The sequence below is a fragment of the Acanthaster planci genome, linkage group LG02 (assembly GCF_054643075.1).
Source record: "Acanthaster planci isolate LZ-2023a linkage group LG02, COTS_SCS, whole genome shotgun sequence".
NCBI classification, from domain to species: domain Eukaryota; kingdom Metazoa; phylum Echinodermata; class Asteroidea; order Valvatida; family Acanthasteridae; genus Acanthaster; species Acanthaster planci.
This window is the reverse complement of record NC_141778.1, coordinates 33,942,822-33,957,823: the sequence shown is the minus strand read 5'-3', so window position 1 is coordinate 33,957,823 and position 15,002 is coordinate 33,942,822. Positions and strand designations below refer to the sequence as shown.

Here is a 15,002-nt window from a genome sequence, read left to right as displayed (position 1 = left end):
ACAACCTTAATCCGTGTAACCTGGTCCCTTTAACAAGCATCAAACACCAGCTCAGTCAGTGGGGTGTTGGTGTCCAGTCACGTGGGACCAGGTCCTGCCTGTCTGATGTGCCAACTGCCGCACATCATCAATCGTGCATCGCACACGACAAGACAGTTCCACTGAGGAGGTTTTGGGGAAGGCACTGGAGGTGCGAAACATGGGTACTGTCACTTGTTCGGACGTGTCGGCCTGGTGTGATCTGCTCCTTCTTCCCGTGCGGTTTTGTGTGGTTTATTTTTTTCTGTCACAGTTGGAGAAAAAGTTTACCAAGGGGCGTTGGGTTCTGCCATTAATAAGTAATGACGACCTGGGAACCATGGGCATTTAATTGCATGAAATTTATGCAGTGTCGGTGACAGGATGACATGACACCAGCTATAAGATGCAGAGCTGACTAGAGGGGGTGATTAGCATCAAGAAAGCAGTGCAACAAGACAGCCTAAGTGACTTGACAATCACTAGAAGTTACTGACTTATGCCTGTCTGAAATGACTCATACTCCTACGCATCAGGTGTACATTTTCCTTCTTTCCTTAAAATCCCCAAATGTTGACACAAGATTTTGCATCATCACAAAGTTTAAAAAGATTTCATGTAAAACAGTTGTAAACTGATGGGTTTGGTGTAAATACGCCCCATCTAATTTTTCTTCAACAAACATGCACTAAGTAATGTATGCTGACATTACACATGTAAGCTAAGGTGGTGCAGAAATGATTTCTCTTTTCTCAAAATGCACAGGAAATTCATAAATGAGAAAAATACTTTCAACGGCATCAAATTTTAAGTGCACTATTCTTCATTTTACCAGTGTTTTCTTGCAGCAATAAGAATAATGTAATTTATTTTTAATTAAAACTATAGCATCAAATCTTCACAAACAAATTTTGTTATATAACAACTTCCTTCACAAAATGATGTTTATTGGCATGTTTGACCTTGTTGCCTCATCAACAAAACCTGACAAGAAGCTCTGATGTTTAGGTGATTTCCCAATGCAATTACAAAAACCAGAGGAAAACGACAGATCGTTGTGAATACCAGCTGGCAAACGATAATGCATTAGGCTAAAAAAGACAAATTGCTCTTTGAATAATTACAAAGCCTCCGCCATGGAGATGGCGGATGGACACTGCAGCTACCCAACCTCCTGTCGCCATCATCCATTTCCATGCCATCCATAGGCAGATCATGGCGTCACAAAAGAAAAACAGGCATTTGTCACATTTCAGCGGTATCCGGCGAGGCAGCACGTCAAGTGGAGCCACAAATACAGGTGTTTCAGGGTTTTTTCCCTCCTTGTTTCATGGCGGCAGACTTTGCTAGTGACACTGCCGGAAAAGTCTGAGGTCCTTTCCTTTGTGAGCTGGAAGCATCACATCATTTAAAAAAATTGTTGATGTTGGATTGTGTCCAACATTCAGGAAAAGGGTGGGGGGCATGGCGGGCTATTACAGGTGAAGATAAACGCCCAGCAGGTGATTCTACTGTTGTTCATTTCTCCAGGAAAAGTAGCCAGGAAATGATTCCTGGATACTGCGGTTCGATGTACAAATGTCTCTTTGGCAAAAAGCTGCAGTCGACAATCTCATGCAGGAGTACAGTTGTTCCGATACAGGTTTCGGTTTTTCCTCAAAGTGTTTTTGTGTGTTTTACATTCATTTAATTCAAGACAATTTTGATGTTGTATCTGGAGATTTTATTTTTGTCGATGAACCGACTCATAAACCTCGAGTTTCCAGGAGCAATGGGTGATTTTGTATGTCAAACCTGATTTTGGATCAGGCTATACCAATGTTTACTCACGTAATGGGCAACCCCTCTAAAAAATAGAAATCTTAAAAAAATTTTACATAAAAGATACATTTTATAAAGTTTATATTTACACATATTTACAAAAATGTCTTTGAAATGTGAACTGAATTTACCTTTTCACTCCATGTTGAAGTTAATGCTTGCAGTAGCAACCAGCGATGAATAAAACACACTAATTTTTCTAGTTGCAAGTCAAATCTAGTTTAGCAAACCAAACACACAACACAAACAAGACGACACTGATGAAGAAATGGCTATCACCATTTTGGAAGTCCATGCAAAGGAGAAAGAGTGAATTCAAATGGATAAAAAAAATGGTCACTTTTGGAAAATTCTAGTGGTAAAACTCTGCACAATTAGGCAGTACTCTAAATCATCTCCAAACTAAGAAGACAACACAGAATGTGATATCATCTGTGAGAACTGAATCACTTAAGTTGGAGAGGGTAATACTTTTTTATCCTAAATACTATGGAACATCTTTTTTTAGAAACTCTGTTTTGAAATTCTTGTTCTCCTTTGGCATAACTCACAAACTGGTGAAAAGATTTTCTGTTCACAAAGTCACAAACTGACCTTTGGATCCAATTCTTTGTAGGCTGGGTCATCTTCATCCACCTCAAAGTACATCTCAGAGGATGTGATGGACAGGGAGCCCTTGGCAACCACACATGGTGCAATGAGAGAGGCTGCTGTGCTGTAGACAACTGGTCCTGGGAGTGAAAGGTTTGGAATGCTGAATTTACTCATCTATCACAAACCCACATTAGTCGTGTACTGCCATGCTCTTCACTACCAAAGTTAATGGCTACTTCCATATATGTAACGAAAAGCAACTACCCAATCACTCTACAGAGGGCACAATTACCCTGAATGTTTATCAATTACTTTCTGAACTCAACAACAATGGGTAGTGCATCCTTGAATCTACAGATGGACCAGAAGCAGTGTCAACATAAGCACTATGAGGGAAGACCCCAAATTTTAAAGGCTACCTTCGAGTTCTGTTTCCAGCTCCACATCCTTGTCATCTTGTAGGCTGGAGCTATCCTCTTCAAACTCGCCAGCTTGAGCATCAAACCGTCTGCCTGCAGCCAGCTGGGCATGCAAGGCCTCCTTGGCCTTCTCAATCACATCCTCGTCTTCGCCTGTGGATTGATCAGTCAGATAGATTACTTGCTTCAAATAATCAATACATGAACGAACAACACAAACACACTGCAAGTGACTGCAGACTCCAAGCAGGGAATATTATGGGGTTATAGAACTTTGATCTTAAAGAAATGTGGCCTTCAGTGGATCTTGCCATACCATGGATTACGGACACCAAGGCACACATCACGAATCACGTTAAAAGCGAATGTGTTGCACACATGTGAGTGTCCATCATTATTTGTATTCCCTACAGCAGAAGACAGCTGCAGATAAACCTGTAAATTGGATGACATGAGGTACACAGAAACCACTTCATAGATCATAAGAAGCTCAAATCATTAGCCAACCCTTAGCCACTTAAAGTGACACCACACTCACAAAATAGATACATTTTTAAAAAGTCAAATTTTAAATTTTTCTAACTTTCCAGGAACTTGCTAATCCCTTAATCCAATTTAACAGTGTACTTAATGTTTTAAAGAATTTCGAATAAAAAAAATAAGGGGTCAAATTACAAGATTTCATTTTGTTCTGTTCTTACAAACAGAATAGTATATTCTTCCGTCTAAGATATTTATCTGCTCTTTTACACCATGAAAGTAGAATTCCATAAAATGCGGTTGAGGGGAACGAAACCTGTGGGGAAAAATATGCAAATCCTTGAAGAAAATCTGCACGTGCCTTGTAGGTGTCTCTTGGTACTCACCATGTTCAATGGCGGCCATGAGTGTAGCCTCGGGATGAGTGGAACCCAGAGGATTACGGATAAGTCTGCGATGACGGCGAGTGTTATCCTCCCACATGTCTACACGATAGAACTCGCGCGGCCTACAAAGTAAACAGATTACAAGATGAAAAGTAGCTATTTTTAACCGTTTGGCTTTTGTTTCTGTAGTTTGTTTTGGTTTGATTTTCTACTTGGCATGTACGAGACTACTTGCTGCCAGGTTTAATTTGAAGTTGCATGACGTAAACCGGGGGATTTTCAAGATTTCCATTTTCAAAATTCTTCAAAAAATCATAAGTACATTAACTGGACGTTTATACCCACACGTATGACTGTCTGGTGCTACTCTAATCTAACAGACAACATCTATTCACGCCTGAGTATTTCAGCCAGGCTTGCCGCCTGGTAAAAAGAGCCCAGATTATGTGGTGTTATATAAGTTTCTTTTGTTCCCGAAACTGGCACAGTGTGCTGCTGGTGTCTTTTCAATAGGGGCCAGATTAGCATGCAGCGGTATTGTATCGCTCATCACTGGAGCGCTTTTGTCCCCAGTGGTAATCCGCTCGCACTGAATGCCACAAACAGTGGTATAATCTTTCAAAACAATGACGGATTTCTTCCACTACTGACAATTGAAAAAATGTGAGCAATTCCTAGCAGCTCGGCCTTTTCTCTGAGTACGGTCTTTTGTCATAAGGCCTAGCTCTTTTGTCCGGTTTCGGGCTTCCTAGCTTTGTGTGTAAAGCCTATGTGCCTGAAACCGGGCACCCCGGCAGGAAATGATTAACAGGCTCAGCCAAAAAAATGTTGCGTAAAAAAGTCTTCATAAAGGACTGAATCAGCTGACAAATATGAAGGAAATTGCACCATCTTGCCCCATAAATCATTCTGTGATTGTTCACATGTTATTCAAGCAATAGCCAGAGAGCAGGTGAGAACCAACCATCTGAAACAGGGCATGGAGTCTGTTTTGCTCAGCCAGATTTGTCTGCTAAACGTAAACTTTGGCTCAGGAATTTGTAGTTTTTCTGGAGCAAAGGATTTATTTCACTTGTTATTATTAAAAAAATAAATTGCGAAGTGGACAGCCAATGGGCCTTTGAAAGTGAAAGACCAGACAGTCGGTGAGCTAGCCAGGCGTAACAAAAACCCACTGAACCGCTATTTCCACAATACGTTGAGTGCCTGGCCCTGCTAGATAGATTTACCCAACACAGATGTCTTCTCCATTCAGACTCAACTGCTCCCTAAAAAGGACAGACCCCCCCATAAAAGAGACCGATATCAATGATTACATCTGCTATGAACTTGAACTCTTAGGAATTCTTCACTTGTGTTACTGTTGGCAATCTTGGTTGAAGTCGTCACTGCACTTTGATGCAAAGTGTGGGGCCTTTCCCTGGCCCTTTTTCTGATCTGTGCCAGATAAAGAGCTGGCCTTCACCTCTGAAATCAAGGCACTCTGCAAACACCTTCAAGCAAGGATATGATTAAGAGCCAATTAAAGGAACACAGTTGGAACAGAAATTTGCAGGATCTTCAGGGATGGTGAGCCCAAAGTCGGAAGCACCTTGGCACTTCTGCTCTGTCCTGAAACAAACCTGTTTGTCTCATTACCAAAGCCAACAACCTTGCACAGCAAAGCCAGGATTCACATTTAATCAATTACATAAACTGTAGTTACATTTTACATTTCTGAAACACTGGGGGGAGAACGCAACCAAAAATCTGTCCAAAACCACCTCCCACTGTCCATTCTGCCTCCCCCATCCACCACCAGTTTCTATTCCCCCTCCCAGACCAGTTGTGCTGAACTGATCTGCTATGAGTCAAAGATACGAAGCGACATCTCAATATTGAGTCTTTATCTCAGTGAAGAATGGGAGCGAGCGAGTGCAGGGCCACCAGACGTTCTGTTTCTGCTGAGTAACACCCTGACCTCAACATACAAACAGAGAAAAAAAACTGTCCCCAAAAGAGACATAGTGTTGACAGTCCTCAAGAAAATGAATGTCACTAAGCATCTGTGTTGTTACTAATGACCTAGCTCAGCTCTCATGCTGATTTCAAAAACAGCCATCATTCTGAACCATATTGTAGCTAACATGGCCAAAACATCTAGGCATTTTCAGTCAAGGCCAAGTACCTAGATCAAATAATGTTTGCACATGAGGGAATATCAATGCTTCAGTTCAGGAAGACTTTGTCTCTGTCTTTTAGTTCCACATGATGACAAGGAGAAAGTTCATCCCACTTTGTTACGAGTGCTCAAGGTCGCCCAGTAGCCCTTTTGGCAGCTTTATTCAAACTTGCTGACTGATGGAGAAATCCATGGGTGATGATGATTTTCCGGAAGAGCAAGACAACTTAATAAAGTGGTGACGCATCTCTTGGATCTGAGCTGGCTGATTCCAGGGCCAGCTTTATGAGCTCAGCTTTGGTTTTTGGGTAACATAAGCGGCCAACAGTATCACATTGTCCCTGGTGAGGCACCAACATGCAAGTCTTCCGCTTGTCCAAACACACCAACTTCTAGGATGGAAAATGCACACATGCTCGGGAAAGAATTTCACCTGTATATTTCTGAAAGGTTATCGACGCAGAGCAAACCTTGCCTTGATATCCAATCAGCAAATACATGTACATGCACGGATTCACAAGAATTTGTTCTATTCAAAGCTTCAAAAAGGCTGGAAAACAAACCTCAAAAAATGACAATTTCAAAACCTTGACAGCTCACCCAAAGGATTTTCAACACACTTATGACTAAGTGACCAATGTTTAAAAGCGACACAACTCAGCAATTTCAAGGTTGAATAAAAAAATAATGTCTATTTAAAGCACACATATCTAAAAGTGCTGTCACTAAAGCAAGGCACTATGAAAATAATGATCACCCCTGTTCCAGTAACACAAGACCAGTTTGGGAAGCTGATCAGGGTCATTCTATAAATCTGGGGTCCCTGTCAAATATGACTTATGATTTTGAGAGTTTGGAACATATTCTTTAATTTCCAAAAGGGATTAGATAAGGCAAGTTACTTTGCCAAACAAATAAAAATGAGTCAATTTCAACTATATTTCCATGTCAAAGTACAGAGGTCAGTTGTGACAACGTACAGAAATGTCACATTTTTGTACCCTCACAATTACCCATTTATACTTCTGAGTGGAGAGGGACAAAGTGTGGTAAAGTGTCTTGTACAAGGTCACAACATGCAACTAGCTCCTGGATTCAACCCCCCCCCAGGAGTCACAAAAAATTACCTCAAGGCAACACACCCTAAGATTTTCTGTAAAAAAATTGCACATTGCAAAGATCTCCAAGCAAACTGCTCATCAAAGCTTTGTTTTGTATGAGGCAACATGACAACTGAAACAAAAAAAAGGCAGATGAAGGACAAACTACTGTGCAGTTTGAGAGATGATAGTCCAACAGGTGTTTGTAGAAACCATTATCATTGTGCTTAGAGGGGGGAGGGGTGTTCGAATTCAGACAGACTGGTCACAAGTGAAGTAAACTCATGGGTAAGTGAACCAGGTCCTTGGCCACATGTAACATAAGGGACCTTGACTTTGGATTAAACACCTGTCATCTGTGGTAGCACAAAGCTAATAAGCCAATAGGTACACTACACCTACACTGACAAAGCAATGACAAGGCTGTGGAATATGAGAGATATCTTAACAGGGAGGCAGACAACCAGGACCAAAAGGAACTCAACATTCAAGGTGAATACTAGGAGTTCACAGAGGAGTTTATAGAAACTTGCTGTTTACTTTTTAATAGGTTTGACTGTGTCTCTGGTTATGTTGCCATTTCATGTTTCAATTTCTACTCAATGAAAATTGTTCAGAATGTATAGCATTAGTTAATTTCAATTTCAGGTTAATCTTCCTCCTTTCCTGACTTGAAATTCTAGTAAGCATTTAATACTTTTCATCGGCATTTGTGCTAAGTGAAAGCACATGAAGAAGTCAACTCTAAGGAGATCTAGATTTCAAATGAGTTTATTTTTGTTTAATGTGTAGTGTGTATTTACATGCAGTGTTAGTGTGTTTTGAACTAGGTAGTAATACGATCTTGAACAGGCGGGGCCCTGGAGAGGGGGCAATTAAAATTGCAGAAATTATTATCATTATTAGTTTGAACCCACTGCACATTCTGGTAAGGATAACATCACTTGAAATTGCCAGCAATAAACCACTCAAGAATAATTGGGTGTGAAATGTTCGAGTCCACATGTTGTAGCTGGATTTAGTCATTATTTCCCTGAGTTTCAGGGATAACAAACATATGCTGTCTGGGGATTTGCCATGTAATGATAGCATGTGACAGGCAATCAATGTTAATTAACACACCTCATACATCATATCACACATGCACCCTACACCATGTAACAACCAATGATGCGCCTGTGAAGGATGATGTCACCACCGTAATTGCTTCTTTCCAAAACTATGGGATCTTTGCCTGATGTTGGCAAAGGTGACATTACACATTCCCCTTTCATCAATAACAAACTCTGACAAGGAATATACACACAATGATAACTTCAAGACCTGCCACTGGTACTTCAAGTGTGCTAACACAACCACGCTGAATGTGTTCTAAATTTCAAATCTCTAGGAGCCCCCTTAACATCCTTGGTACACTAATGGGTGAAAACAACGTGAGTGTGATACAAACAGTTCAATGGTAAATGAGTCATTGACCCTCTGGTAGGAAGTAAATATTCTGGCAATAAATGAATGACTGTGGGAATCACAGAAATGATGAACTTTACAAACCAAAGATTTTTACTAAACAACTTCTCAAAACACCGTCCTCTGTGGTTGCTGAAGTGAGTTATATATCTTCATCTGGCATTTTGAGGTTTTAAAGTGTAGTTTGAGTTGATTTTTTTTTCAATCCAGAGCATTCTAAATGCTCAAACTCAAAGGAAAGTGTGATAATATCATTCTAGATGGGAACTGGATACTTTTGATGATAGAGAGTACTAGATTAGAAATGGTGCTTACACCTAATGCATACCTAATGAACCCATCCGTACCTTATGTCCATCCCAGACAATTTTTTACAATTCCCTTGAAACTCAAATTAACAAATGGCTTGAGCAGATGTACTCAAGAAAACGAATGAGGGAATAAACAACGTGTAATAAGAACGTTTCCTTTAAATATAAATCTAACAAGTGTTGCTGGCTTGTGCATCACTGATGTTTCTCTTCAAATGCCACACCGCTTTATGCCAAAGAGACAACCGTTAATGAAATCAGTCAGCACTGGTATCAAGCCCTAAAACAACCTTGTCAAACACTATATCCTTAGCATTGTTCACAGCTGTGAGTGTGCATTAAAAGGAAGGTGAATAAGGTTGATCAACTTTGGAGTAGAAAAAGTCCAAGTTCAAAAGGCTTCGGAAGCTCCCTCGGTCACTCGTCAAAGTGGACCACAACAGCAGTCTCGCATATGATTCACTCCCAAAAGGTAAATTTTCATCTTTTGTATCACCTCACTAAAAAGTGACTTCACCAATGTCATTGACTAGTTGAGAAGGATGCATCCTCCTTGAGCAGAAGCACCCCACTCATCGGTTGAAAAGAGCCATGTTGGTGGGGAGTGCTCATTCGTGTTGGTTGGAAGACAACTGCTGTGTGTAAATTTCATTGTTGTTTATGAACCAGAGAAGTGCAGTTCCCACCACAAAAGCCAGGAAATTGCACCCTATTTTGGTCCAGCTTGGGGCTCATGCTCCCAGATACAATTGCCCAGAAGAAAAGAGAAAATTTTGTTCATAGCAACAATATTTATAATCTCATGACAAATCTTTTGATGCAACCATGTATCACAAGTTTCTCTTCTGAAAAACAGCCAAAAATCAATTTGCTGTTATCTAAATATTGACAATTTGTAAAGACTTCTTGAATTCACTCGAGAACCAACTATTTTTAAGCTTGTGTAACCAATGATGCTTTAAACTGGCTGTTGTTACTGGCTGTTATTTGTATGTGGGATTGAATAAATTGCAATAATTGTCCTGTTGAAAACCCCAAGCATAACGGTTGAACATGAATCCACAATGTGTAGAGTTTTGCAGTAATATATAAGTTGGGCACAGTAGTTGCCGGCAAAGAAACTCCATATTTTGTCGTTTATGGTTTTAAGGCCATGCCGCAAAACTGGCATCTTATCTGGACTTTGGAATAAGCAGTTCATGGTGTAATTCATGTAAATTTTCAGCATGATTAGCTAAAAGTCTGTGACTGCAATTGATGTTGACTGTGACTAGACGAAAACCTTCAAGTGACAGAGCAGTGCAGATTTTTGGGCAATGGAACATAATTAGGACTGAATTGACAACAGACTAAATCCTGGCTAACATGAGTAGTAGTGTCAACAGGGAACCATGTTGTGGGGTGATTCACCACAACCACCTGGCTGTGTGAAAAAATGTTCCACAGTTAGTCAGCACACCCTGGACAGGACCCTCTGCAAACCACACTGAGGGGAAATACAAGATTAAGGATCCAATGGGGATAGATCAACATGGATCAACGCAGGCCTCTTCAACACAGGCCTCTTCAAGTTTGGCTTTTTCTGCATATTAGAAATCATCTGCCTCAAGACAGCTGGGATGTTGCTGACAATGATCAGTGATTGCGGGTTTCGACTAATGGCCACAGAGATGGGATCAGGTGGACGGGAAATAGGAAAGATGGAGAAACGGGTTTCAATTGCTTATTCACTGCCGTATCAGCTCTAATCATTGTTGAGGAAGGATCATGAGGGATATGGATGACTCGGAGCAAATGTACTGATGGTGACAGAATGCTCAACACTGCGTGGGAAGGCAGCACAGAGGAGCCCTGTCCTTCTGTCATAGACTCCTCTCCTACTTCCAACACGGGCAATATATGTCCATCTACAACATGGGATCTACAGCTCACTTTGCTGGCATTAACCCAGGGATGAACGAGTTGGGAGAATTCCCAGGCCACTCACGGTAGTCTCTCAGAAAAACCAATATCCATGTCGGCAAAGAAATGAGAGTGATCAATTACTGGGATATGCAGGGACTGCTCTGGCTAGTACCACGTGGGATTAGGAACAATGAGAACAATCTAAATCCACTTCAACTCTCTTGCCAAGGTGTTATGATATACTGAGAGAAAAGCCGACCAAAAACTGGGGACAGTAAGAGGGTAAAGAGGGTGGGAAATCTGGATAGGCAAGTGGCCAACAGGGTGGGGCAACTGCTCCAATCTGAGGGACGGGGGGGGGGAGTAGATGGATGGTAGTGGAAGCACAGGAAGGTACTCAGCTTGACAGTGATGGAAACGGTAAGCTCAAGGGGGCCATGCATTATTAATGGCTTGAAACCCTGAAGGGCTCAACAAGGCTACACAAGAGCTCAGGGTATGATTTCTGAGGAAGACAATATCAGAAACGCAGTCTGCTGAGCCTGTCTGGCCAGATTAATCCCTAGCGAGAAAACACTGAAAATGATGGCCTTTGTATCTAAACTACCTTGTTCTTTAAAGCAAGTCAATTCAAAAGGCATTTCTTTTGGTGGGCGCATTCTGCTGAATCGTAACATTTCTTCACATACTTGTTAGTGACGTTGCCCCAGGCTCCATGCTTATTGGTCAGGATGTTGATGGTCTTCTGTAGCAGCTGGTTGGCAAAGATGTGGTCCCGCCTCCGAGCCGCCGTGATGAGATGGTCACACATCTTCTCCTCCTCCTTGCACTCCATAGCCGACTGGGCACACATGGACTGAAAGGCGTACAGGGATGAACAGGGAAACAATTTAAACGGTGTGAATAAAATGACCAGACAAAGGCAAGGCTTTAAGGGAATAAAGGAGGTGGGATCAGGGGTAACAGGTGAGCCCCTACGGTTTGTCTTGGCGTTCATAACGAACTAAATTTCCTTACCACAAAAACTGCATAGCCAAAAATAGGTTTTTCAGCGAAAGTGTCAAATGCTGAACTTTGCTCAACTGATAAAAGCTTAAATAATTTCTGTAATAATATTTTCTGCCAGAGAAATCTGCTTTGGGGAAATGTTCAAATTCCCTTTGTTACAACTTTTCCTGAAAAGAAAGACACTGAAGCACTTTCCTTACAGCTTTGATGAATGTCATCAATCCAATAATAGGCATTTTTCGAGTTGAAATTTATTGAACTGAGCAGTAACCGCTGCCCTTGTAGTGGCTGCTGAGTTCTGCTGGATTCAGCAGTGAGTTTTCCAGGGAGTGTTGTTACCTCAAACTCGGCATGTTTCTGTACGTCTTCTGCCCGGTGCCTGCTCAGGATAAACTCGGCCTCGTTGGCTACTCGCAACAAGTGGTCCCTTGTGGCATGGGAGTAAATCCGGCCCTCATTGACCAGCTCGATGAAGGCCAGGCCGGCGTGCTTCTGGATGGAGTTCTGCCATTCCTGGGAGCACAGCATCATGACCAGCTCAATGACCGAGTTGGAGGACTTCATGCTCACCAGACCTGTAACAGAAAGAAGAAAAATAAACATGAACCTTGCCTCTGCTTTCTCACTATGAAATAACCCTTAATTCTTTATAGGGCAGCATATGAGGACTCCCACTTGCATCAGCTGTTTTATTTTGCCACCTCTTCAAAATGTGAAATAATCAAATTAAAGTAAGACCAACGAATACTCAGATCTACATCAATAATAACCTACGGGCACTTCAGGTAAAATGGCATTCCCAAAGTGCCCTCAATCCTTCACACTCAACGGCACATGCAATTTCTGTTAAAATACAAGAGAAAGGAACTCCATGACAAGCTAACCTCGCTGAAATGGATAGGGTATGTGTGCCATAATGGATTACGCCAAATCTCACAAGGTGATGTGACAGTTGTGACAGTTTGTTGCCACTGCAACCTAGTTCTGGCTTCCTTAAAGGAAGCATTTTGGGGACAACTCTATCTTGACAGTGTTGCAGTTTGAAAGAAAAGTGGGACAACTTGTCACTAGCCTAGATGACACAACCCCTGACGGACGCAATGTGACAGATCACTGATTAAACAAAATGGGTCAATCTGCTCTATAAACGTTTGTATGTTAGTAACATACAAATGTATGTTACAAACATTATAAGCACATTTTTGGCACTAAAGTCTGATACCTTTGGATGATTTCATCAACACCTAAAATTGTGAAGAGTGTGTTTATTGTGAAGAGTGTATTTCTGCAGGTTGATTTCAACAATAACAAATGATCTGTGCTGGTAAAGTCTAAGCTAAGGGCAACTTGCATTTTCCTTGGTGAAGACTACCTTTTGGTCACTGTCACACATATGCAGGTGTTCAGCAACACAGTCCAACACTCAACACTGCACTGTACACAAATATCGCACATAACAATTGGAAGAATTCCAATGAACTCTTTGAGATGCCTGGTTTCATGTCATCTCATTACTGAAAAGTAACAAAACATGAGGTACATATTTTTTTCTCAATGCCAGTATTTTTCTTTTCAACTGAAATAACTCAGTAAAATATCACTTACTTCTGCTTCAAGTCAACTATTTTATAACCCTCAAAGGACAGCACCAGACACAAAAGACAGTAATGCACAACGAATGGCAAACCCCCATTCACTTTAAATCATGCAATGGCATAAATTCCAACTCGTGTTCAGTTTGGCTCCATTTCATCCACATCAATGAGCTGAGACAGGACAGCCCAACACCAAGGTACAACTTTGCGTCACTCTGATGCATCAGAGAAAACTATTGACCCATAAATCTTGTCTAGAAAGATTCCATCATTTCCTGAGAGAGTGAGGACAAATCTGCAGGTGTGACTTCCTCATTCACACCTACAGGCCCATGGGTTCTCTTGCCCTGTCTGGTCTGGGCTTTCTCAGCGTATTTGTCATGAACTGATACCCTTAAAATACACTCAACGAGACCTTTGTGATGGCAGTGCCAACCCCTACACTATGTGCGTCAAGCAGTACTCATCCCTCATCTCAAGTTCACCCCTCCTAAAACCAACGACAAAACCCCTGGGGGGATTCCAAAAATTGCCAGACAGCAGACGTGTTATCTTGTAAAAACGACTCACTTAAATTTATCTGTTTACAAATCTGGATTTCATTGAGGGCACACTGAATGGCAAGGGTGGTATTTCCTTTAGTTCATGCTCTTCCCGTTCCCAGGGGGGTGACAGAAGTCACAGCGGAAGTCCATAAATTTTTCAAATGCTGCAAGCAGACATCTTTCATTGGGAAAGGGCAAGGGTGCCACTGAGAAGTGCTACATGGTTGAAAATGCCATCCCATTCCAAAAAAAGAGGAGAAAACAATAATGAATCAATTAAACTGAAGAGAAAATGTCAAAACACCAAACGTGTGGAAAAAAAACTTCACTTAGCATTAGCAAGTGGCATGAGCTACCTCAATGAAAAAACTCTGCTGGATTGATGTTTTCTACTCAAAGTAGAAGACATGAATTCCTGAGTTAAATTTTGGCCACAAAAGCACAAAGTTCAGGTTGTCAAGCCAGGACGCACTTTTTACCTTCAATGAGTAACTCTTGTCCATGACTGCCTAGCAGGGTCTTAGATAGGAATGGGGCAAAGTCAATGAAAATCTCCCTAAGCAATGGAGCAGCAGTCTCCAGGGCCTTGGTCAATCGCTCCTCCACTGTCCCCTCCCCCAGGTAGCAGTCACTGAATGAGTTGATGCTCTGCGTTGTCATGCTGTCCAGCTCCAGGTTCTTGGGGCGAGCGGAGTTAGACGGAGCATCGCTGCGGCCAGCAGGTGGGACCGAGTGGTCCATGGGGAATGGCATGGCCGGGTAGGGCTCCTCGGGGTCCTCACTCTGTTTGGGCTGGCCACCGTTCTGTTCATTCTCCTGGGTTTCTGCATCAGCTGTTGCAGTCCATGGCCAGGTCTGTAGAGGCCGTTTCTCTGCACATAAAGTACAAAAATGATCAATCACCAACTCCCAGTTGTTGCAATCACACCACTGCCTCACAGTTTATACAATAACACATACCGATTGCCGGAAATATGACTATGACTTGCCACATCAACCAGGTCACAGGGCAACACTTATACATTAGGCTGGTATAATAGAGGTAGACAATGTTTTCATGGTTCTTCCATTTAAAAACTGGCCCTCCACCAAAAAGTTACACAGGTATAATCTGACTACTAACGGAACAGTAAACTCACACCTAACCATTAAAGGAATGACTTTCATTCTTGATATGAAACCCAAACTAGTT

The 15,002-nt window shown here is 41.7% G+C and overlaps 1 protein-coding gene across 7 annotated transcripts in view; it reads right to left on the bottom strand.

Moving 5' to 3' along the window:
- LOC110983756 (neurobeachin-like) overlaps window positions 1-15,002 on the bottom strand; it is a 176,896-nt gene that overhangs the window by 112,060 nt on the left and 49,834 nt on the right. For all 7 annotated transcript variants that reach the window (XM_022243287.2, XM_022243291.2, XM_022243289.2 and 4 more), the window contains 6 exons: window positions 14,290-14,682; window positions 12,010-12,245; window positions 11,352-11,518; window positions 3,719-3,840; window positions 2,853-3,005; window positions 2,434-2,570 (listed from right to left, as the gene is read on the bottom strand). In XM_022243287.2, the coding sequence (XP_022098979.2) occupies window positions 2,434-2,570; window positions 2,853-3,005; window positions 3,719-3,840; window positions 11,352-11,518; window positions 12,010-12,245; window positions 14,290-14,682 (1,208 nt within the window). The remainder of the gene's footprint in view (window positions 1-2,433; window positions 2,571-2,852; window positions 3,006-3,718; window positions 3,841-11,351; window positions 11,519-12,009; window positions 12,246-14,289; window positions 14,683-15,002) is intronic.